The 21,920-nt window shown below is 45.2% G+C and overlaps 1 protein-coding gene across 14 annotated transcripts in view; it reads right to left on the bottom strand.

The window, feature by feature from the left end:
* Window positions 1-21,920, bottom strand: part of PPIP5K1 (diphosphoinositol pentakisphosphate kinase 1) — a 52,205-nt gene that overhangs the window by 16,728 nt on the left and 13,557 nt on the right. For 9 of the 14 annotated variants that reach the window (XM_069798803.1, XM_069798807.1, XM_069798813.1 and 6 more), the window contains exons 13-27: window positions 21,399-21,474; window positions 20,762-20,871; window positions 19,686-19,771; window positions 19,148-19,276; window positions 15,791-15,912; window positions 14,833-15,015; window positions 13,770-13,911; window positions 12,917-13,140; window positions 11,771-11,898; window positions 11,184-11,298; window positions 9,583-9,690; window positions 8,192-8,308; window positions 7,720-7,884; window positions 6,535-6,625; window positions 1,275-1,397 (exon numbers count right to left, since the gene is read on the bottom strand). In XM_069798803.1, coding sequence (XP_069654904.1) covers window positions 1,275-1,397; window positions 6,535-6,625; window positions 7,720-7,884; window positions 8,192-8,308; window positions 9,583-9,690; window positions 11,184-11,298; window positions 11,771-11,898; window positions 12,917-13,140; window positions 13,770-13,911; window positions 14,833-15,015; window positions 15,791-15,912; window positions 19,148-19,276; window positions 19,686-19,771; window positions 20,762-20,871; window positions 21,399-21,474 — 1,919 coding nt within the window. The remainder of the gene's footprint in view (window positions 1-1,274; window positions 1,398-6,534; window positions 6,626-7,719; window positions 7,885-8,191; window positions 8,309-9,582; window positions 9,691-11,183; window positions 11,299-11,770; window positions 11,899-12,916; window positions 13,141-13,769; window positions 13,912-14,832; window positions 15,016-15,790; window positions 15,913-19,147; window positions 19,277-19,685; window positions 19,772-20,761; window positions 20,872-21,398; window positions 21,475-21,920) is intronic. The other 5 variants (XM_069798811.1, XM_069798814.1, XM_069798816.1 and 2 more) reach the window with 2 other exon arrangements.

The raw sequence follows: 21,920 nt of genomic DNA, 5'->3' as shown, positions 1-21,920 counted from the left end.
TGCTAGGCCATTCTTCTTGCCTTAAAACTGGACAAAAATCCAAACAAATCAACCTCCTGTTTTCCCCAAAGGCCCAAAATTACTGCCTTAATAATTTCCCTACTTTGTAATCCACCAGTGCTAGTGTCCATTATGATCCCAATAAGAAAGGCACTCAGGCTCTCTAAAGTATCAATTAAAATACCATTTGTTAGAACTAACATAAAAAAGTAAAAGAGAGGACAGGTAATCTTACATCCATTCAGATGCTGGGAAGCCCAAGTTGTGTAACATTGGGTGGATTTCCAATTAGGGCACAGCATGCTGTGCAGATCCTATCCACGGAGTGGTTTGTTCAGTGCTGCTCAACTCAGCATTCCAACAAATGGTATGTTAATCAGTACTTACAGAGTTTGAGTGCCTTTCTTACCGGAATCACAACAGACACTTGCACTTGTGCATTACACCCCTCCAGCTCCTCCAGGATATCTCAGTCTTTCCCTGTGCTCCAATTTCCTTGAAAGTAGCAACACAGTCCCTGCTTCTCAACGCATATAATGCACTAGTACAAACCGCAGAACAAGCCGCAGCTGGCAACACCCCTTCACCCATGTGCATCAGGCAACATTTATACTAATGACCCAAATACATTTTACCAGATCATCTTGCTGAACTTTAAGGCAGTTTCTGCAGAACTGCACAATAACTGGACTTTCTGGTCCTTTTGCAGTATTTCATCCAAGTATCCCACTTACCTCAAGCACTTCAGGCATATTACACTTGCTTTCTGACAGCTACCTTGGACTCTTCTGTGTGCCCAACCTTACTCTAATATCCATCTTATCCACCTCCAAGCATATCTCTCTGCCTTTGGGACAGCTCCATCTTCTGTAGGGCGAGGATTACTGTCTCCACAAAAGCTTTGTTTAGCATCAGCAAGATCACCAAGGTAAGCAAGATGATGTGATGTGCTGGATTTCCATACCAGGACAAACCTATTTAATATCTAGACCAATAAATCCTCCTCCACAACAGCAAGTAGTATGAAAATGTCAGACCAAAATCAGACCCCAGAAATACCATACATCAGCATAAAAATCCTTGCAAATCAGCTCCTGTCTTGTCCTAGCAAGGATCACAATTTCTTGGGATATGATAAAATGCATTACTGTAGATGCGGCGAATATACACATTCAACTGTCATTCTTCTCAGCAGTCTAAGCCTTTGCCTCAGTAGCATCCTGAGACACCAAAGTCCACAAATTAACCACCTGCTGCATGGGGAACACACATACCGTCTTTGTATGTCAGGCTGCTGGCAAACTTTTTGCCATGGCTGCGTGCGTAGTCCTGGAGGTTGGGGGCACTGGAGGAGCCTCCCAGCACAGTGGTGCTAAACAGGCCGGTGCATTGTGACCCTGGAAAGGCATGGAAGGTGTTAGTATTACATCTCCACTGCATGCAACTACAGAAAAGCAGGGTTAGTCAAAAAATGAGGAATGAACTGGCTACTTTGCAGGCAATCTCAGGGAAAAAAATTATGCCAGGTAGCATAGGGAGGCAGTATTCCCTATTCTAAATTCAGTAGTGTCAAATGCACAACAGGTAGCCCGAAACTCAGCACCAGGAAAGTTCTTAACTCCGTCCAGGGGTTTATTTCCATTTGGCTTTCTTGCCCTGACCTAGGAGAAACACCTTGACACCCTCTAGTCAGCAAATCTACGTACTCATGTCAGAAAAGCCAAGATGCCAAATCACTGATGTTCATGTCACAGGGCTTCATTTCTCTGCTCTTCTGCCCTTTCTCTTTGGAAAGCTCCTTTTTCTTTAGGACACCAAGAAGAAGAAAGGACTGCCTGATCTGTTGATCACCAAATGTGGATTAATCACTCTGTCAAGCAGTAAGGAAAGCAATGTGACCAGAGAGCTTTCTTTCCCAAGCTGCTGCCCAGATGATATTTCACATCCACTTGGTCATGTCTTGCTACTCCAGAGTAGGTCCAATTGTTCCACAAACTACCCTTGCAAAGCATCAGATGTGCACACAGCATGGAACTTTGTTTACCCCATGGCAAGGAATATGGCATGCAAGACAGTCTCAAGCATAGCAGGGCAACCTAATACCGGTGGCTTTGGCAACTGCTGGTGTTTGCTTCTCCAAGGCACAGCTTCTGTAGAGTGACTTGACTTTATGTGATATTTAGGGAACATCAGGCATTTGAAACAGGATTCTTTCAACTGAGGAAAGCAATTGTGAGTGAGACAAAACCTTATTATGGGCCAGACAAAGCCACTGATTAGCCATAAATTCTCTGCTAAACCATCTTGATGCTGCATTCTGTACTGAGAATACCAACTGCTAAAAACAACATTACTCCCACATACAAAAGGCTTCCAGAAACAAGCAGGTTGATCTTGTTCCACCTTGTCTGCCAAGGCAAAAAAACTGACATAATGCCTCTTAGTATTTAACTGGAACAGTGCAACTGTTACTGTTAAAAAGATCCTGCCTATATTGCAAACAGCTCTTGATTCTAAAACAGCATCATAGCATGATTTAGGTTGGAAGGAACCTCTGGAGGCTTCTTTCCCAACACCCCAGCAGGGCCAACTTGGATCAGCTTGCTAGGGTTTGTCCAGTCAAGTTTTGAATACCTCCAAGAAAGGAGATTTCAGAACTTCTCTGGGCCCCTGTTCCAATATCTGGCACATTCATGGTGAAAAATTTGTTCTTCCTAGATAATTGGAATTTCCCATGCTGCAACTTGTGTCTGTTGGACTCTCATCCTATCACCACACACCACGGAGGACAGTCTGCCTCCATCTTCTCTGTAACCTCCCATTTAGGTGGCTGAACAGCATTAAGGTCTCAACTCCCCACAGCTTCTGATGTGAACAAGCCCTGCTCTCTCAGCTTCTCCTCCAAGGTCGTGTGCTCCAGCCGTCATCCACCTCCACTGCCCTTAATGGGCTTACATCCACTACATCCACACTCTTCTTGCACTAGGGAGCCCAGGACAGGATGGCAGTACTTTAGATGCAGTCTCACAAGAGGTGAAAAGAGAGAAAGAACCAAATCCCTCAGCCTGACAGCTGTACTCCTGCTAATCCAGGAAAGCATGCCGTTGGCCTTCTTTGGTATAAGGACACACTGCTGCCTCATGTCCACTCATTGCTCTTCAAAACCCCCACTCTTTCTCTGCAAAGCTCCTTTTTAGCCAGAGCTTCTTTGAAGAAAGCACACAGATCCTGAGTTTTGAGCTATTCACATGTAAGCTCAGTCTAAGCTGACATCTGCTCCTGAGAACAGTGGTTGATGACCAAAAAGCTTCTCTTATGCACAGAGCTTAAGCTATTCCACCACTGTGACACTGCTGGTAGCTTTCCACAGGGCGGACTAGCACATATGTGTCCTTGGACAAACAGGCAAAGAACTCTTGCCTGCAGGGTGACTGATACACAAGCCTTAGAAAATTTTCTCCTAATGCCTTAAATTGAAGCTCAGTGCTGACTCAACATGAGCCAGAATCTGTCGGAATGCAAACAAAATTTTGTCAAGCAGCAGCCAGGATGATGCTCCTAATCATCCTCCCATGGCTTAAAAAAACAAACAAACAAACAAACAAAAAACAAAAAAAGCCCCAACAGACTAATTTACTGGCAGATAAAAATGGAACAGAAGATTTTAGTGACTTTCTATCTTAAGCAACCTCATGCCACTAAGGATACCCCAGTGTTTCTGCCATCCTACAGTAGACAGAGGCATTTTGTTAGCACCCTTAAGCCAGAAGAGAATTTACAAAGGTGACTCTATGGATGACAGCAATTGTCTACAGTGAACTCTAGGCAAAGTTACGCACACACACGCATCCTAAAGAACATAATGGTATACTAGCCATTTGGATTTAAGATGTAGCAACATTTGCTAGAAATTACTGTATGTGCTGGATCTTTTTTGTGTATTAAATTTTCAGATGTACATTCAATGTTTCAGATATATTAAAAATGGACATCCCTTATTTCCCTATGGGAGTCTCAGCACAACGCTTCAGGCCCACTGGCAGTATACCACCTCTGTTGCTGAAACAGCAGGATTTTACCCCATTTTGAAGTGTTCTTGCAAGCAAAGCAAGCCACTGAAATTTCCCTAGGCTTCTCAAGCTAGAAGCATACACACAATTGCAGACAATCCACAATAATGCACTTGCTCCTGCCCAGAAAAACATAGCACACCCCAAAGCACCACTTCACATACACAAAGCAAGCTGCAGCCCGCCCCTTTTCCAAACAGACATTAAATTACAGTAAAGACACAATTCTGGCAGGTATAGCAGCAGGGTTATTATAGGAGCTCTGTGCTGCTCCCCATTCCTGCATCCTTAAACATAAGAGGTTATACCTGAACAGACATTCTCCCAGAGGATCCATTCTCCCAACGATAACGAGAGCGAGCCACTGACAAGATCAGGCAACAGGTGACAGGCTCAACTTCAGAAAAGCTTAGAAACAGCAGGTAGTATCTGAATGACCCCCCTCACAGCATAGCTGCTGAGACAAGTATTAAAGTCAAAGTTCAAGCTCCTGTGAGTTCCATATTATTTCTCACAAAGAGAGCACATTTCAGGTCCTAAAGGGGGAAGAAAATAGATTTCTACAAAACAAGCAGGAAAGGAATCAACAAGATTCCTTGAAGAGCTTGACTTTTACAGGTAAAGAGGCATCATTCTTCTTAACAGTTCTCGGGTTAAGAGAAATTCATAGCAACACAGACATCCTGATAACCAGGGATTGTGCAAGCTGGTGTTGCACCACAGGTCTCTCCTGCTCAAGCCTTCTGTGCCTGCAGCTGCAAGACCCAATAGAGAAGAATGATGGTTGGACTGAGTATCTAGCTAGAGGTCTACTGTCACAGATCAGGTCTATCAATTCCTACTCAAAGTTTTGTCTCTGCAGAGCTTCACAGTTGAGAGAGTGACAAGCACAGGCTTCCCAGCAAAGTCAGTCAGGCAAGAACCTGAAATTAAACCTGCTGGGACTGCATTTCAAATTTTGTTGTCAAGGAAAAGTAGTACTTTACAAGGGTCCTGTAGAGTAGTAGTCTTCTCTATTGCCAAAACAGACATTCCTCAGAAACCTGGAAAAGGCTGTAGTAAATAGGCTGTAACATCTGCTTTCCAGAGCACATGCCTTCTGGTACTCAGACATCCAAACAGTAAAGATAGTTTGCTTGTAGCATTTGATGTACTCAGTAATTCTCCAAACAGATGCACTTCCTTGACTGTGTGCCATCTCAGAAATTCTCATATTGATTCACATGGATTCACAGAATAACCACAGGTTTCCTCAAGCCTAAGCAAGGCAGTCTATTACAGCTTACTTAATCCTGCAGGTGGTCTGTGAAAGGCAGAAGTAGATGCACCACATGAAATAGCACATTCAGAAACCACTGTGGCCAAGGCTATTGTGCCTTTATGAAAATAATATGCATCAGCCATTCCTTCTTAGATTTTTCCAATTGGCTGGGAGCATAACTGGCAGACTCCAGGGATACTTCCTAACCACTCTGAAGAAAATTCCCTTTACTTGGTAAGAATTAGCTTCCAAAGAAACACCTCATTCAAAAGTGACGAAGAAATGATCAGGCCTTTCAGAAATCTCTTGGCTGCAGGATGTCCACATAACAGAGTAAAGAACTGATGAGTCAGAACTGCTGCAAGTCTACGGCCATGCCATAATGCAAAAATGGTTTTAAAGAAAAAGAAAGTGGGCATAACTTAGGCATTTCCACCTCCTGGTGCTTATTAGTCATCTGCAAGATCTAGGTTTCACAGCTATCTTTGAACCTCATGACAGCAAAGACAGCTTTTCAGTTTCCAAATAGATCTTGCTTTAGCAAAACTATTTCAGGAAGAATTTCAACTATTAAGACATAGTTTAGATTAGGATGGCAGAGAATGGTACTCTCAAGGACAGGCAGAGAACACCAAGTGCCCCAAAATATTCTCTTCTGCTGGCTACCATGCAAAGAATGGCTAACCAGGGATTCCAGCTCAATTAGAGAGCTGTCAAACACCACAGCAGATGACATGATCTGTTCCATACGAGAGATCTTTATGAAGCAAAGGTAGAAATATAATAGTCTTACATGAAGAGCAGCTTTGCATGTAAACTACTGTTTTGCAGAACAGAAAGCACACTAGTTCTCATGTAAAATCATCTCTTCCTACTAAGTTCAGAAATGGTATAACATATGGTAGCAACATGGAACCAGAAGGCCAACCTGCAAGTACACAGCTTGCTCTGTTGCTCCCATACTATAAAGGATGAACAGTGCATCTTCTGTTACTAGAAGCTGAAGGAGAAGATCATACACAAAAGGAGATACAATAAGACAGTCTCTACAGTGGTCTAAACAGTAACACTAAAAGAAGACATAATACAAACAGAGAGACATACAAGGAACTTAAGCCAGGTGTACATGTGGAGAGACAGACAGATACCCACAGAAATACAGAGGTACAGGTGAGCAGGCTGGTTACAGGTCAAGTACAGTACCTAAGCCACTTTGCTTCATCTCAGAAGATTGCCTGGAATAAGTGCTGAAGAGGCGATAACCTCCTGATTTGGAAGAAGATTCAGATAGCACCTGCAAAGACAGATAGTATAATCAGTGTTGTGCTCCAAGTTACCCACTGGTCTCAAATGCCTTTATACACCAATTGAAGGTAAAGAAAAGTACGTCTCTTCCTTAAAATCACCATTTTCAAGAAGCATAACGCTAAGATTGTGAGAGTGCATGCTCAATTTTTAATTTCAAGTTTGTGTTGGATTGTGGAACAATGGAGATCTCAAAAGTATGAAGGAACTCATGTACTGAGCTCCTTGTCTCCCAGGACTCTTGCTGGGATCACATGGATTTCCTTCTTTAGCAGCAGGAAAGTATACCCCCTTTAACTTAGTATGTGCCTGTTACAAACAGCCCCCGAGTGCTGCACACAAAGATTATGCCATAAGTGACACAGATATGGAAGCCAGCTAACAAATACCTCAAGCCCTAACTCTCTGCTTTCACTGGTTCAGAAAACAGCAAAAATGCCTATGAAACCCCTCCAAAAGAAGGGACAATTCTAGAGCACTTTGAAGGTGCCAGCTACCTGCTGACTGAATCTAGCCTTATGACACATAACAGCCCTAAAGGAGAGAAGTAAGAACAGTAAAATCAATCTTTGTTACATTAGCAGATCAGTGAATGGGACAGTTCTAAACCCTGAGAGTTTAAACACTCTGTAATAAACCCACCAGTTAGCAGGGAACTGGGATTTGCATGAGATCTTAGATGGGAGACAGGAACAAGAAATGTGGAGCTGAACTGTGAGAGGCAAAGGCTAGAATCTAAGGGAAGGCAAAGATGTCATCATGGCTAGGTGAAGAGGTTGCATGCAATCTTGTAGCTGGTTGCACTGATGCCTCTACAGAGCATGTAATCCAAATAATTCTTGTGTTTCTCAAGCATTTCCTTACTTGCTCTTCCTCATCAGTTCCTCTGACCTGTGTTGCCCATGTCCTTCCTCAATGAGGAGGAGTCTGGGAGGTCTGCCTTCCAAAAAATCCCTCTTTAACTTCTGCAGATCCTTTCCCAGAATCAACTCAAACTCTGGCACATTAAAAGGAATGCCAGGAAACCAAAACCAAGCAAAAGACCTTCATTAGAACAAGCAAGGGCACCCATTGCATTGTTACCTCCATGGACCCTGTTTTCCGGTTCCTGATCAGCGGTGATCTTCGCTGAATGCTGACAGGCTCAGAAGGCTGTGGAGACCTTTGCTGTGCGCGGTCTGGCTCATCTACACCCTTCTCTTTGGAGAGGTCCTCCAGGCTGCCTTGGTCAGCTTTCTTGTCCTCGTTCTGCAGAAAGGAAACATTGACACCTATAGGCACGCGGCCTTCGCAAGTGCTGCCCAGGCACTGACTCCCACCTCGGACCTCCCAGCTCTGCTGAGCTCAGGAGGATACCAGCCCTGACAAAACCTGGGAGTTCGGCAGGGAACGTAACCTGCTAACAGCTCGCGGGCACGAGAGAAGGGTCAGAGGAAAATTTGCTGCTGGAGACTGGACAGCTGCAGAGCCTGATAGAGCAGCAAGGTGCCTGAGGGCCCCACGCTGGCCACATCCCCAGCAGGCAGGGCAGCCTGCGCCCAGGCAGGGTGCTCACCTCTGCGGAGGCAGGCCGAAAGCCAAACCCTGTGGGCACGTTTCTGTCTTCCTCACAGCCTTTCACGCCAGGGCTGAAATGCAGCTCCACATGGAAACGCTCTTCTGAAGACGGGTCCTGTGAACAAGAGCCACAGGAATAAGTAAATAAATAAAAATCAGTCCCACTGTCAGCATAGGTCATGGTCTGACCTGGGCCACCCTGCCATGCCGGCACAGCACGCATCCCAAGCGCATCCTTTTGGAAGGAAAGCGGAAGCAACAAGAAACCACAAACATAATGGCTCTAGGTTTGTCTCATCCAAAAGGACAGCCCTTATTAGCACAAAGCTGAGGCATTCAGATTGTTGTTATTTTGTGACAACAGCCACCAGAGGACCAAAACAGAATCAGGCTATGTGTGTGTGTATATATATATATATACACACAAACCTAAAACATAGCCCCTTCTGATCCACTCCTGTTGCAAAACCAGCACACACTGGGGCAGGGAGAGACTGGTTCCCTCCTGAACCTTTAGTCAGGTTGTTCCAAGATTTAAGTAACTGTCTCTAATATTAGTTTATTTTTTTTTAAAGGAAGCCAGAGCTTTTACAGTATCTGGCATCAATGATGTAAAACCAAAAGTTTCACCATCTCTACTTATTAACAGATTTACACCACTCCTAAGACTTTTTGGGGCTTTTTTGACAAACAGCACTGAGAAATATTTCACTTCTACCATTAGAACCCCACATCAGCTCTGTGAACAGCAGATTCTAATTCTATAGCATATGGAGCAAAGGGACTGCTCCCCTCGCCCACTACAACCTCCTACAGTACAGTACCTGAGTCAAAGAACCTGGGATTCAGTACGTGCAATTTGGTGCCAAAACTACTTATGGTCATCACCATCAGCTTCCACATTCTGGCTGTTTTTTAAATCATTCTCTTCCTGAAGATATCAATATATACTTCCCTAACTATATCTGTATATTTTTACAATAAAAAAAAGTTTAGAAATGTGGAATGTCTGGGTATTTTCTAGAAATATTTGGAAAAAACTGCCAAATATCATTTGTGTTTGTTTATTTTTTCCTACTCTTCATTTGTAATTAATATTAAGAGACAGAAAATTATATTGCTTTAGGAAATGCTTTAAAATAGATAGTATTGATTACTTAAGTTTGGTATTACTGCTCAGGGTAGCATTCTTCTTACAAGTAACTAGCATTAACTGGGTCACTGCCTCCCACCTAAAAATAAAAACTATCAGTTGTGTTAATGATCCATCCATCTTTATTCACAAGCGGAGAGAGCTCAGGTTACAGACTTCCCAGTTGAACTCATCTCTCAGGGACTGTGCCTTTCATCATGGCAGGAAGGATTTTATCCTACAGCTATATCCCTCACCTTGTTGTTGTCCTCGTAGAGCATGATAACAATCTGGGTCATGTAGTTCAGCTCTGAGATAGCACTCAAATAGTCCATGGCTCTCTTCCACTGCTGGTCTTTGTTTTCCTGATATATACACATAAACAGTCGCATGGAATAAGCAACAGCAGACACCTTGCAACATTCAGTGAAATGGGTCTGAGAGAGTTTGTCTCTCCACAAGATAACAACATTGTCAGGACAAAAAACACCTTGCTTAACTTGCATGAAGAGAAATGACCTTGCAATGAGGGTGGGGTGCTTAAAGTAAGGAGCAACTGCATAGAGGGACACTACAGCTACCCATACAATCCACGTGCAGTTCTGAGCACATCCAGCTGCAAGCCCCTACGCCATGCTGTCTGGAGAAAAGCATAACCCACAGCAGGTTCCCAAACCTGTCTGGAGAAAAGCATAACCCACAGCAGGTTCCCAAACACAGTCGTTCTCAAATAGTGGCCTACAGAACAGAGTATTTTAGAGAAATCTCAAAAAAAGCACAAGGGATGAACTTGTGCTAAATAAGGGACCAAGTGAAGCTGCTTTTACATGATGCTGAATGAAAAGTCTACAGAGCCCTGCTGGACCCTTGGGCTCCACAAGGCAGGGAAGCCCACCCCTCATTGTTTCCCAACACTGCTAGGGAACGGCCATACCTGAAGTACCATTCACGCTGCTGTGGAGCAGCTCGCCACCTTGATGGACGTGAAATGAACCCCACAGGTACAAATGAACCCAGATGCAGCCTAACATCCCTGTGCTGGCAACACAGCATCCTCTGACACTCAAGTCGGGGAATAAAGTAGCATCTTATTCAGTGAGCAGTTCAGAGGTACTTGCATGATCACTGCCTGCAGATACATTGAGCTTCCACAGACATCAGAAATCACACCTGCTAAGTAAGCCCAAACTCTGAAGGCATTTCAAGACACCATGCTTAAAAATGGGAAGATAAATCAGAGAGCCTCTCAAGGACTCTAAAGCAGAGCTTTTCTCAGGGTGACGCCAATTCCTTCAGTAAGCAGGTTATGAAAGCAAGTGAAGGTTGGATTGGATGAGTTAGACCCCTAAAAACATGCATCTGTCCCTCTGGTAGAGAGCACCCCCTATGCATTTGCAACCTCAAGCCACATCCTCTCTAAGCAAACTGATTTTCTTGACTTAGAATTGACAGAAAGTCACTAAATAACAGGGCCAAGCTCTTGAAATACAGGATTGAAGGAAGCAGGAAGAGAGAAAATCCCTCATTCCCATTGCCTTATATTGCTATCCTCCTACACAGGTTAAGTGGTCTACTCATCCAAAACCAGCAGGACAGCTCTCGGAGAAAACATGCCTCCATACAAGCAAGGCAGGCAGTGTCAGGACTGAGGAAGAACAATCCTCCTACATGCCAGAAAGGCACGAAGCTGCAGCATGCAGACACAGCAGAGATGGAGTTGGCCAGAGGCCACTGATGCACGTCATTACTGGGGGAGCTGGCTAGAGGGGCAACCTACAAACATACACTGTCCACCTTGGAAAGGGCCACTGAAAAAAAGCAGGGAGGCTTACTCTGTCAGCATTGCTGGGACACTTACATCCAGGAGGCCCCCATAGCGGAAGATACTGAGCAGAGAATGCACATGGCTCTCACTGGTGAAGTAGAGCCGTGTCCGAACGTGGCGACCTGGTGACAGAACTCCTCTTGAGTACCTAAACCAAAATCAGCCCAGTGTTACTCACAGCCTGCCAATGAATTGCCACACAGCAGCATTTCTGCACACTTAATGGAATAAGATAACGCCGCACTGGGAACTGTCAAAGAGCAGCAGGAACAGAACAGTGAGAGCACTGGACACAGAAGCGGCAAGTTTTATGGTATCCTAATGGAGACACATGGTGGGGCAGAGGTGGCCTCATCATACCAGCACTTGCCCCTTGTAGAGACAGGGATGAAGGCACCACCATCCAGTTACAATGGGTTTAAGCTTCTGTGGCACCATGCTCAATGCGCCTTTCCATTTCCCTTCTAGTTCTAGGAGCACGAACACATCTCCCTCTTGGTGTGTCCTTCAGCGTATGTTCAGTGCCTCCTTCCACACCAGTACACTCTTCTGGCGTGGTTCCCACAGGCTGCTCCAAAGCTGCCCTCCCCACCAGCAGCAGCATGCAGCACAATCCTTACAAGGGATGTAGTTTGTTGACAGATTCATCTTCATGGGTTCTCTGTAGGTCCAACTGGATCTTTTTAATGAGAGGAAGACAAAAGCCAATAGCAATCTCCAGTTTCTCCTCCTTATTAATCCCATATTCCTGCAGGAACAAAACAATAGATACCCCTGAGCCCTGGTTCTTTGCCACATCCTCACATGAAAGGAGGCTGGACTTCAACAGGTCTGTCCACAAGCACCACTACAGGACAAGAAACAAGGACAGAAAGGGAAACGTCACTCTTCTCTTTTTTGCACATACTGCAGATGGTGACAGAGGACAGAGACTCCTCCAAGAATCCCAATCTGTCTAGACATGACTGTCAGTACTCTTCCAACAGTTGAGAGGTGCAAGTACCGCCAGGGACCCTCCTCTCATGACACACAAACTTATACCCTGACCTGGCATGAGCATTAATGCAACAACTGCTACTTGCAAAGATAAAACTTGAAGTGCTATGCTGGAAATAGCCAAACTATATCTCATGAAGAACACTGTGAAAAAGTTTAGAAGACCACTTCTGCTCTACACGGGCACAAGTGCAATTGGACCTTGCTGGTAGAAGTTCATCCCATATAAACGAAGGATGTTCTGCCAGAAGTGGGACAGAACAACAGTGACTACAGAGATCCATTGCATGTGGCCCTCCTTTCCCCTCCCATGTTCAAGGGCATAAACTTTGTGAGAAGCAAGCCAACTTCAGAAACTGCACAAGTTCTAGTTTGACAAGAATAACAAACTTGCCAGAACAAGCCTTCACTTTAACACAGAAATCTCTCTTTCCCTGTACAATCTTGTATGTGGAGAATGGGGTGTTGCTACAGCACACGCACTCAACTCGAAGCTGTGCTATAATGCACTACGATGAACATGGAAAAGCTGCTGCATCAGCTGTTCATTATTCTGACACTGTCAGAATCCTCATCCAGGAAGCCAGCCCTACCACATCTTAAGTCATAAATGGTTGCAGGCTTATACAAACACTGAGAGATATATCTGAGAAATACCTGTGATATGCTGCCTTGAGAGTTAACGTGCAAAAGAATCAAGAAAAAACAGACAGGGAAAGGGTCAGAAACTGACACCACAGACATCGTCACACTGGCAGGACAGGCTATACCTGGGGTATGATCACATCTGCCAGGGCTTTGGAGAGTTTGAAGAGTTCAGCTGTGCCTTCCAGTTTCAGTGCACAGTTGTGCTGTACATCATACTTGATGCAGTCGTAGATATCAGGGATCTTGCTGATGTCGTAACGCCCATTCTTCATGCGGAAATCTCGTTCCAGCTTACTCCAGCGTTGCAGCATCAGTTCTAAAGTCTCACTGTGGTACAGCTGCAGGTCTAAACAGCAAAGAACACCAAACCACATTCACATCCTCACTACTTCTGTGTAGATTTCAAGTGACAGCTATGACTGACTTCTCCCAGCACAGAAGGGCTCTGATTATTATGTCACCCATGGGAATCCTAGACTGGAAAAGCCACTGGATCGGCTGCACGGAGTTTTAACCTGCAGCAATAAGCTACTTCCAAAATACTTGAGAAAAGTGCAACTGTTTGCCTATTGGTTTATGTCTGCCATAGATTGTGTGAAATGTCCCACAGATGCCTTTTTAAAACCTCTGCACTGTTATTAGGAAAGTTCTTAGAGATGAGCAAATCATGACTGAAAAACTTGCTGTTTACAGTCTTGAGCTCCCTCCAGGAAATGCTTGAAAAAATCAGACATACTTCTCCAGGCTATACTGCTGCTATTTACATTCACTCTAAACCCAAGATGCACATATCATTTCCTTTACGTTACAGCTCTAACAGTAGTTGAAAGTGGAATAAGAGCCTTTTACATCAATAGCACATACAGAATTTCACTTTAGAATTTCTTTGCTACAGACAAACATAAACCATAGTGGTGTTTGGGAGCTCTGAAGATGTAATAATAAATGAATCTGCTTTCCGGTTCTGATGCTCACCTGCAGATTTTGGGTCTTCCAGACGTTTTCGTATCTGGGAGGTAAGATTCTCAATCAGGGTGAACACCTGGTTACAGACCTCTACTGGGTTCTGGATAAATGTCATGGAGTTGAGCAGAGAAGCACTGCCTGTAGGTGCTAGCTGAGAGAAGATACCAGTACAGATTAGTTAGTATCTTTACTGACTGTGAACACAAGATGTCTGCCTTTTGCAGCTGTACTGCTTTCTGATTAGGTACAAAAGTTGTGCTCCCAGCTGAGCATAATGAGCTGGCCTATTCCTAGGTGTAGTTAGGCATGTTTTAAAAACTTCCTCAGGACCAAACTCAGAGGTAGCAAACAACTGCTCCTCTCAGATCAGACCTCCCTCCACCTACAACATCCACTCTTGTCTCACTTTGCTTTTGTGCTTGAGCAGAAGGGCTTCAGAGAAGTTTGAAGTAGTTCTCTGAGGTGATAAATACGTTCCTTAATGGTAATGGATTTCAGTCCGGTAATCAGATCTCAGAATCTGGGAAAAATAGTGTTTTGGGGACTTGTTGGAGAAGCAGCTATACTGCTTTTATTGGTTGCTGTGCTGGATGCAGCCCATGCTCTCTACTCTGCAGTTATCAGACACTGATAGGACCACAAAAGGGTTTGCATCCAAAAGATCTGTTCACACATGCACAGAGCACAGATCCAGAATCTGGCAAGGCATACTCCCTGTCCACAGCAACTGGGATTGTTCTGGGCACCACGCAGTAAACCACGAGAACTCTTCTTTTAGCACACCCATGAGAATAAAATGCACTGAGACTTCTAAAGGGAGAGGAAGGTACCGTGATGATTCTTGAAGGGGACAGTGGAGCAACACTGAGGATTTTCCCTTGGAGAAGGGCAGGGGCCATTAACCTGCCCTTTCCCTCCTCAAGTTCTGTTTATACCCTGTAATTTTGACCAGAACTGATCTCAGACTAACCAAACTACTGTTCACATACCAGCAGGCTTCACATCAAACCACTGGAGCAATGCTATTCTCCTTCCAGATACAGGAAGCAACAAAGCCACACAGGTGCTTTACCTTTTCATAATCCTCTTCACAGAAATCAGCATCCTTCTGCATGATTTCATGCAGTCGTGCCTTCACTCTGTGTTGGCAGCTGCTAAGGGAATCACTGTCACTGTCCAGGAGACCGTTCATATTGGCACTTTTCACCATTTGCACCAGGATGGGGGTGAGCTCTCCCTCCAGGGCCAGCAAACCCTAAAGCAACACAGGACAAGATTTCAACTATGTGCAGCCCAAGCAACAAACATTTCTGGTAGTTTCATGGCCAGCCTTCAATCAACTTGAGTGAAAACTCAACTGCCCTTGAAGAGCAGTTTTACAGAAACAGCACCTGCAGTCACCAGTGACTCTGGCATGCTTCTAGAGCTATTCAAGGCAAAAGGCCAGCTCTGCCTGCAGCAGCCCCATATTTGTCTAGGCAATTGTTGAGCAGCCAATTCAGTTTGCTGGAAAATGTTGATACACCAGAGGCTTTGAAGAACAGCTAAGGTCCACCACAGGATTCCCCTTGGCTCCAGCTTTAACTGCAGATGAACCTGTCCTCTCCCCAGCCTGCACCCCACACTGCACCAAAGACATTTCATTCCCCTTTTAAATCCAGCAGTCAAGGAATAACCCCTCTGGCTGGGCAGTCACCCAAGAAACACTCATTCTGTAGGTAATTAATATTCAGCAACAGGTTTGATGTGCTCTAACATCAAACACCAGCAATACTCCATAAATAACTCCTTTTCCAGCCTGGGTCCTATCCTGGACAGGATACTAAAGGTAACATACATGTGCAGCTACACTGGATTTCCAGTACCGCCCCATACAGTTGCTATTAGCATAATGTGCTACCATCCTCCCAACAGAGAGTGGGAAGTTCCCAGGACAACTCCTTCCTCATCACCAGATGTTTTCCTTTAGAACTGGCATATTTTAAGACTAATGTAGCAGAACTAACAGATGCCCAAAAGAGAGGAAGGACCTTTGCAAAAGCTGCTGCTGTCATCTGAACTCGTCCCTCATCTGAGGCATAAATCTTGAGATCATGACGGTAGGTGCTGTGCAGCCTCAGCAAGCCACATCCAGGGAAACCAGCATAATCACCTGGAACAGAGAACAAACTCACAATTAATATTCTGACACCTGCAAAACTATCAGCTGAATATACTGCTTTAGACAACAAACTTTATTGTAGTAACAAAGTTATATAGAGAATTAATCACTTTCATAGCCAGCATTTAGGCTGCTCCCAAATAGACAGTTTTAGCTATATATGATGACTAGAAATTTAATTCAGGCTTTGCTTAACTTGGGAAAGTTCACTCTGAGGAAAAAAAGTGAGCATTCACCAGTCAAGTATGATGCTGCCCAAATTCCGCAGCAACCCTCTCTGAACAGTCCGTAATTGTTCTGCTAGCCTGAATACACCTGTGCAGAATAAAGATGCACAAAAAAAAATTGCCTCCTTCTACTAGTACTCTGCATACGAGCAGGTACTGCTGCCATCAGAACTGCAGGCAGAGTTATTCAGTAGGGAGGCACCCGGCTTCCAAAGCATATCCTGTAGAGCTACAATTATCTTGCGGCACAAAATGACAGTTTATTTATGGTGGCTGAGTCAACCACAGGAGTCAGATCAGCAATGGGAGAAAGCAACTCATGCAGGTCTCGAGTCTGACCCTCCAAAGACAGTGCAGTGGTGACTAATTTGCTGCTGCCTAGAATCCTATGATGATTTTGCACAGTACCCAGTCACATTGCATGGGAAGATGGGAAAACTGCTCCCAGCTCTGAGCTCACAACTCAGAGAAACACCCTGCTAGACAGTGACAGACACCAGCCAGAAGTCAGCTGTATATCTGGACAAAGCTTCCATGTACCAACGGCTACCGAGAAACACAGCATCTCACTGCAAAATAAGATCTCTCCTTCTCCATGAATGACCATGTGAAGCAGAAGTCTCCAAAGCCATGATTCAGAAGGACTGAAGTCACCTTGTACATGCTCAGATCTAGCTCTACTATGAGCAAAAGGGCAGCTAGTCAGTGCTCACCAGATATGGAGAAGTCAGTTCAGAACTGGCATAGACCATACCTTAGGGCTCAGCCCAGCTTGCTGGTAACTGCACTCCACTTGACCAGAGCTCTGCAGACAGGTCTCTTCTCTCAGGTTTTGGCTCATTACGCTGCAATCTACTCCCTGTACTTCCACTGGAATTGCCTCTCCTGCACAGTCTTCCAGTCTCCCCAATCTCTTGTCCAAGTCAGTGGCTCATCCTCTCAGCTCCAGGCTTCAGAGATCCACAACAGCACCAGGAAGTCCCCAGCCTAACTCACTGCTCCCGTCTTCAAGAATGGCACACAGGCCTTCTCATGAAGATCCTCTGTCCGCTACTGCTCCTCCTCCTTTAGTCTCTGTGCACTGACAGGCTGCTCTACTTGTTGGCACCTTGCAGTAAGCAACAGCGTGCGCACTCAGTTTTCTCATCCTTTGGAAAGTTTATCCTCACATTTGCTAAAAATGTGTTCTTGAGATCACAAACATTTGGCCTCACAGCTCACCTCCTTCGACCTGCTTGCAACGCTCCTCCTAATGCAGCCCAGGATACCATTTGATTTCATTGTGGCAAGGGCACATTCTTGGCTCATATTCATCCTGGTGCCCACCAGGACCGCTGGATCTTTTTCTGCAAAGCTGCTTTCCAGTTGGTTGGCTCCCAGCATGTATTGGTGCAGGGGGTTGTTCCTCCCCAGAAGCAGGGCTTTGCAATTCCCCTTGTTGAACATCATGAGGTTCCTGCCAGCCCATTTCTCCAGCCTGTTGAGGTCCCTCTGGATGGCAGCATGACTCTCTGGCGTATCAGCCACTCCTCCCAGTTTTGTGTCATCTGCAAACTTGCTGAGGGTACACTCTGCCCCATCACCCAGATCATTAATGAAGATATTAAAGAGGATCAGACCCAGTTTTCACCCCTAGGCTACACTGCTAGTTCCTGGCCTCCAACTAGACTTTGTGCCACCGATCACCACCCTCTGAGCCCAGCCATTTAGCTGGCTTTCAATCCACCTCACTGTCTGCTCATCCAGCCCATACTTCCATCAGCTACAAGGATGTTCCCAGAGACAGTGTCAAAAGCCATACTGAAGTCAAAGTAGGCCATAGCCATTGTTCTCCCCTCATCTAAACAAGTCAGTCACTTCACTGTAGAAGGTTATCAGGTTGGTTAAGCATGACTTCCTTTTGTGAGTCCATGCTGACTACTCCCAATCACCTTCCTATCCTTCATGTGCCCAGAAATGGTCTCCAGGATTAGCTGCTCCATCACCTTCCCAGTGACTGTGGTGAGAATGACCAGCCTGCAGTTCCCTGGGTCCTCCTTCTTGTTGTTTTTGTAGCTAGGAGTGACATTTCCTCTCCTCTAGTCCTCAGGCACCTCCTCCAGTCCCCACAATCTTTCAAAGATAATGTAGACTGGCCTCACGGTGAAACCTGCCAGCTCCCTCAGCACTCATGGGTCCATCCCATCAGGGCCCATGGACTTAGGTATGTCCAGTTTGCTTAAGTATTCCCTGTCCCAACCCTCTGCCACCAAGGGTAACTCTCCCTTATTCCAGAAGGAAATCTTCTCCAATTCAATTTAAATTAGCTTGATTAATTTGACATTTAATTAATTAAATTGAATTAATTAAACATACAAGTCAAAGATAAGCAGTATCCAATACTGGTCTCACCAGATCAATACAGTAGCAGTGTATTACTTCTGACTCTACTTGGATGAAAAAGGCAATCTCAACCTTTTTTCTTGTCCTTTGGGGTCTTGTTGATCTGTGTGTGTACTAAATGCTTTTCAGTGTCACAGAATTATGCAGAGAAAATACGGAGAAGTTACCTTTCTGTTCTCCTGTCTCAAGGCAGAATTACCTGTGTTCCAAGACAGAATTCCTCTGTTCTCTACATCTGAGCTAAATTCCTTGTTAATCATACATAAATTTTGAATTGTATCTGCTTCATCGGAATGTATCTTATTAGAATGGCTTCTCTTTTTTGAATACTGGCACATTAGTTGGAAGAATGTTATTGCGCTCCAAGACATACTAAAGTTTAACCACTGCAGCAGACAACTCTAGCCAGCTTAGGGATCTTGGGGTGCAAAACCCACCTGAATTATTTATCCTTACCAGGTCAACTCAAAAAAACAAGAACAGTGATGACCTGAGTCACACAGGCTGCACACAGCCCACAGATGTCTGAGCATCCCTCACATTGGTGATTAGTCACCTGGGCTGGGCAGCCTGGCACAGTCACAGGACAGGACCAGAGATACATGGACAAAGCTTACCTTGGCCACCAGGGTACATACAGCGAAAGGCTCGCCCCAGCTCTTCTGCCTGGACCCTTCCTGCTGGTGTCAGCTCTCCACCCCACTTAAGCACCAGGAGGAGGGATGGGGAAGACTCTCGGCGAGCTTCTAGGAGACAAACAGGTACTCACTACATCAGATCTCAAAGCTGATCTTGCAGGGGGAGAGGAGGGGAGGAAGAAGAGGTTGTCATCAGCACCTTGCAGAGCATTCTCAACACAAGCCTGACCCAAAATCACCAGGAACCAAACCAGCAAGTACAAAATTAAGAGTCATTACTTTTTGAAGGTATAGGCTGACATTCATGAAATTGGAAGCATAATCCCTGTGGCACCATCCAGGGTATATTGGTACACTACATTATGCATCACTCCAACCCTTCATATGATGTGAGCAAAGATAAGATATGGGTCACTAATTTTGCTTGCACATCCAGAGGCCTATATAGGTAGGATAGCTGCACGCACTCTTGAACACCAGGCTTGAAGATCATGACAGCAACATCAGGTTTCTTTACCTTCGTCTTCACTTGCAGCTTTTGGATGTCCATGAGGCAGATAGGTCAACTGAACCTTACGGTTAATGCCAGAAAAATGTCCATACCTGTCACAAGGAGAGGGGGGAAAAAAAGTTTAAACAAATCAACTCCACTCACCCTTTGCCCAGAGGTCCCTAGGCAGCACACAGCAAAAATACAGCACAGGCAAGAGACTTTCTGCTGCAACACCAATTGCCACGGAACATGAACATTTTTGCCATCTACCTGTGATCTGGCACGTACTCCCAGAAAAAGCCAAACAAATCCCCCAAATGAAATTCAAAGATAAATTTACTTGCCTGCTCTTCGGCTGACAACACTCTGTGCTCTCACACCCCACTGGGGCTTTAATCAACCTTAGTTAATTTCTATCTACATCTTTAACAAGTGAATTAATGAGATCACAGAAAAAAAAACAATCTGCCAGATGCTCTGCGGATAACCACATCTCTAACGAGCAGAAAGAGCAGGGGAAGGAATCATAGCAAAAATTCATCCTCTGCTCCACAGACATGGCTTGAACACAGGCACTGCCTGTGTACGCCACAGTGAGCTACAGTTCTGAGAGAAACCCTTCTTTTGTTTCTAAGATGCCAACACCACCATATTGTCTTTTATTTGGGCTGTATGAAACCTAAGAGGACACAAACATCTTTTCATGTTTTCCAAGCTCCTTTTTGTTAAACTTCTGGCACCAGGACAATCTTATTTAAAACAAGATTTCTTCCAAATCTACCAAAAATGCTTCATATCAATGTGGTCCCTACAGGACTCCAGTTCCTCTCCTGCAGCAAAGGAAGCTCAGTTTTGTCACAGGTTGTTTAGCCAAAAACCAGACACACTTGGAACAAGAATCAGCAGTGGTTTTGATGCCAAGAAGAAAATGTTAAGAGCATGTCACCTTTCAGGTACAGCTGCTAATAGGGGATGGAGGAGACTCTGACCTCTGGGGGAGCCAGCTGGCCAGGACAGCAGCAGCACAGCTTGCTTCTACATCACATGCTGACCCACGGCTCTGAGACAAACTCATGGTGCCCCAAGATATGAACCCTTACATCTCCAAGACGCTCTTCAGCTGTTCCAGTTTGGATTTCCTCTCCTCAATCTCACAATCACTGTGGGTTCCCAGGTCCACCACAAGCTGTCGTGCAATGTCCAGCACTTCCTGTTGGAGAGCAGACAGTCTCAAGCATCCAGCAATTCTGCCTCAGACTCACCACTGTACTCTTGCAAGGCCTCCAGATGGCTTCACCCAGTATCAGGTCCACACAGACACTCGTCAGAGACACATCATTTCATAAGACACAGCTCAGGCAGGACAAACTTTCACACTGCAGTTTGCTTCATCCCCACCCTGGGCGCCAGCCCTGTTCAGAAACAAGCAGGTGCCTCCAACTGCCCCACTCCCTAGCCTGGACCCATCTTTCAGCAGAGACAACCACACAGGTGGGCAAGCTACATCAGGTCATCCCCATCCTACAGTCTTCACATCAGCTAGGATGCAAAGTTTCCATTCTGGTTTCATACTATCACCCAGCTGAGTGTGCACAGGCTGGGGAATGAGAAAGGGAGCGTTTGTGTGACAGACTGTTGCCCTTTTGAGGGTTTCCACCCTTCCAAAGAATTGCCTCGCACTGGGATCCGTATTACCTGCATGTCCCACACTGTAACCCCAAAGAGGACTCCCCTCACCTGTAGCTGCTCTGGTTTCTTCAGCTTCAACTTCCCTGTCTTGTAGCCATCATATTTCTCAAATAATTCAAAGAACCTGAACAGACAACAAAGAACCCTGATCCATTTTCTGCTGTTTCAGTGCTACAAGGACTGTCATCCCTACATATGCATTCACGCTCTGTTCTTCAGGGAGAACAGCAGGCCCACTGGCTCCTTTCTGTGCTTCAGAAATTCTGAAAAAAACAAGTGTTTCCAGCTGCAGGTACAAAAAGGAAGCAGTCACTAGCTTCCCATTTAGTGGGATACTTCCCTTTGTAGCACCTAGAAGAACAAGAACACTTGTTCTTCCAGTGTTCACACAGAAGGTGCCAGGATCCTTATGCGCAAAGGGGGCTCCCTCAATTGGGCAGAAAGCTCTTGCTTGAATGGAGCCAGAAAAAAGCACTGCCTCCCATGTACTCAGCCCTTCTGCTCCTCCTTTTGATTCAGAATATGGGCCCTCCTCACTTCCCAGCAGCACAGCATCGTCTTGCCTTGACT

Source organism: Haliaeetus albicilla, chromosome 12, assembly GCF_947461875.1.
Source record: "Haliaeetus albicilla chromosome 12, bHalAlb1.1, whole genome shotgun sequence".
Lineage (NCBI taxonomy): Eukaryota > Metazoa > Chordata > Aves > Accipitriformes > Accipitridae > Haliaeetus > Haliaeetus albicilla.
This window is presented reverse-complemented; position numbering and strand designations above follow the sequence as displayed.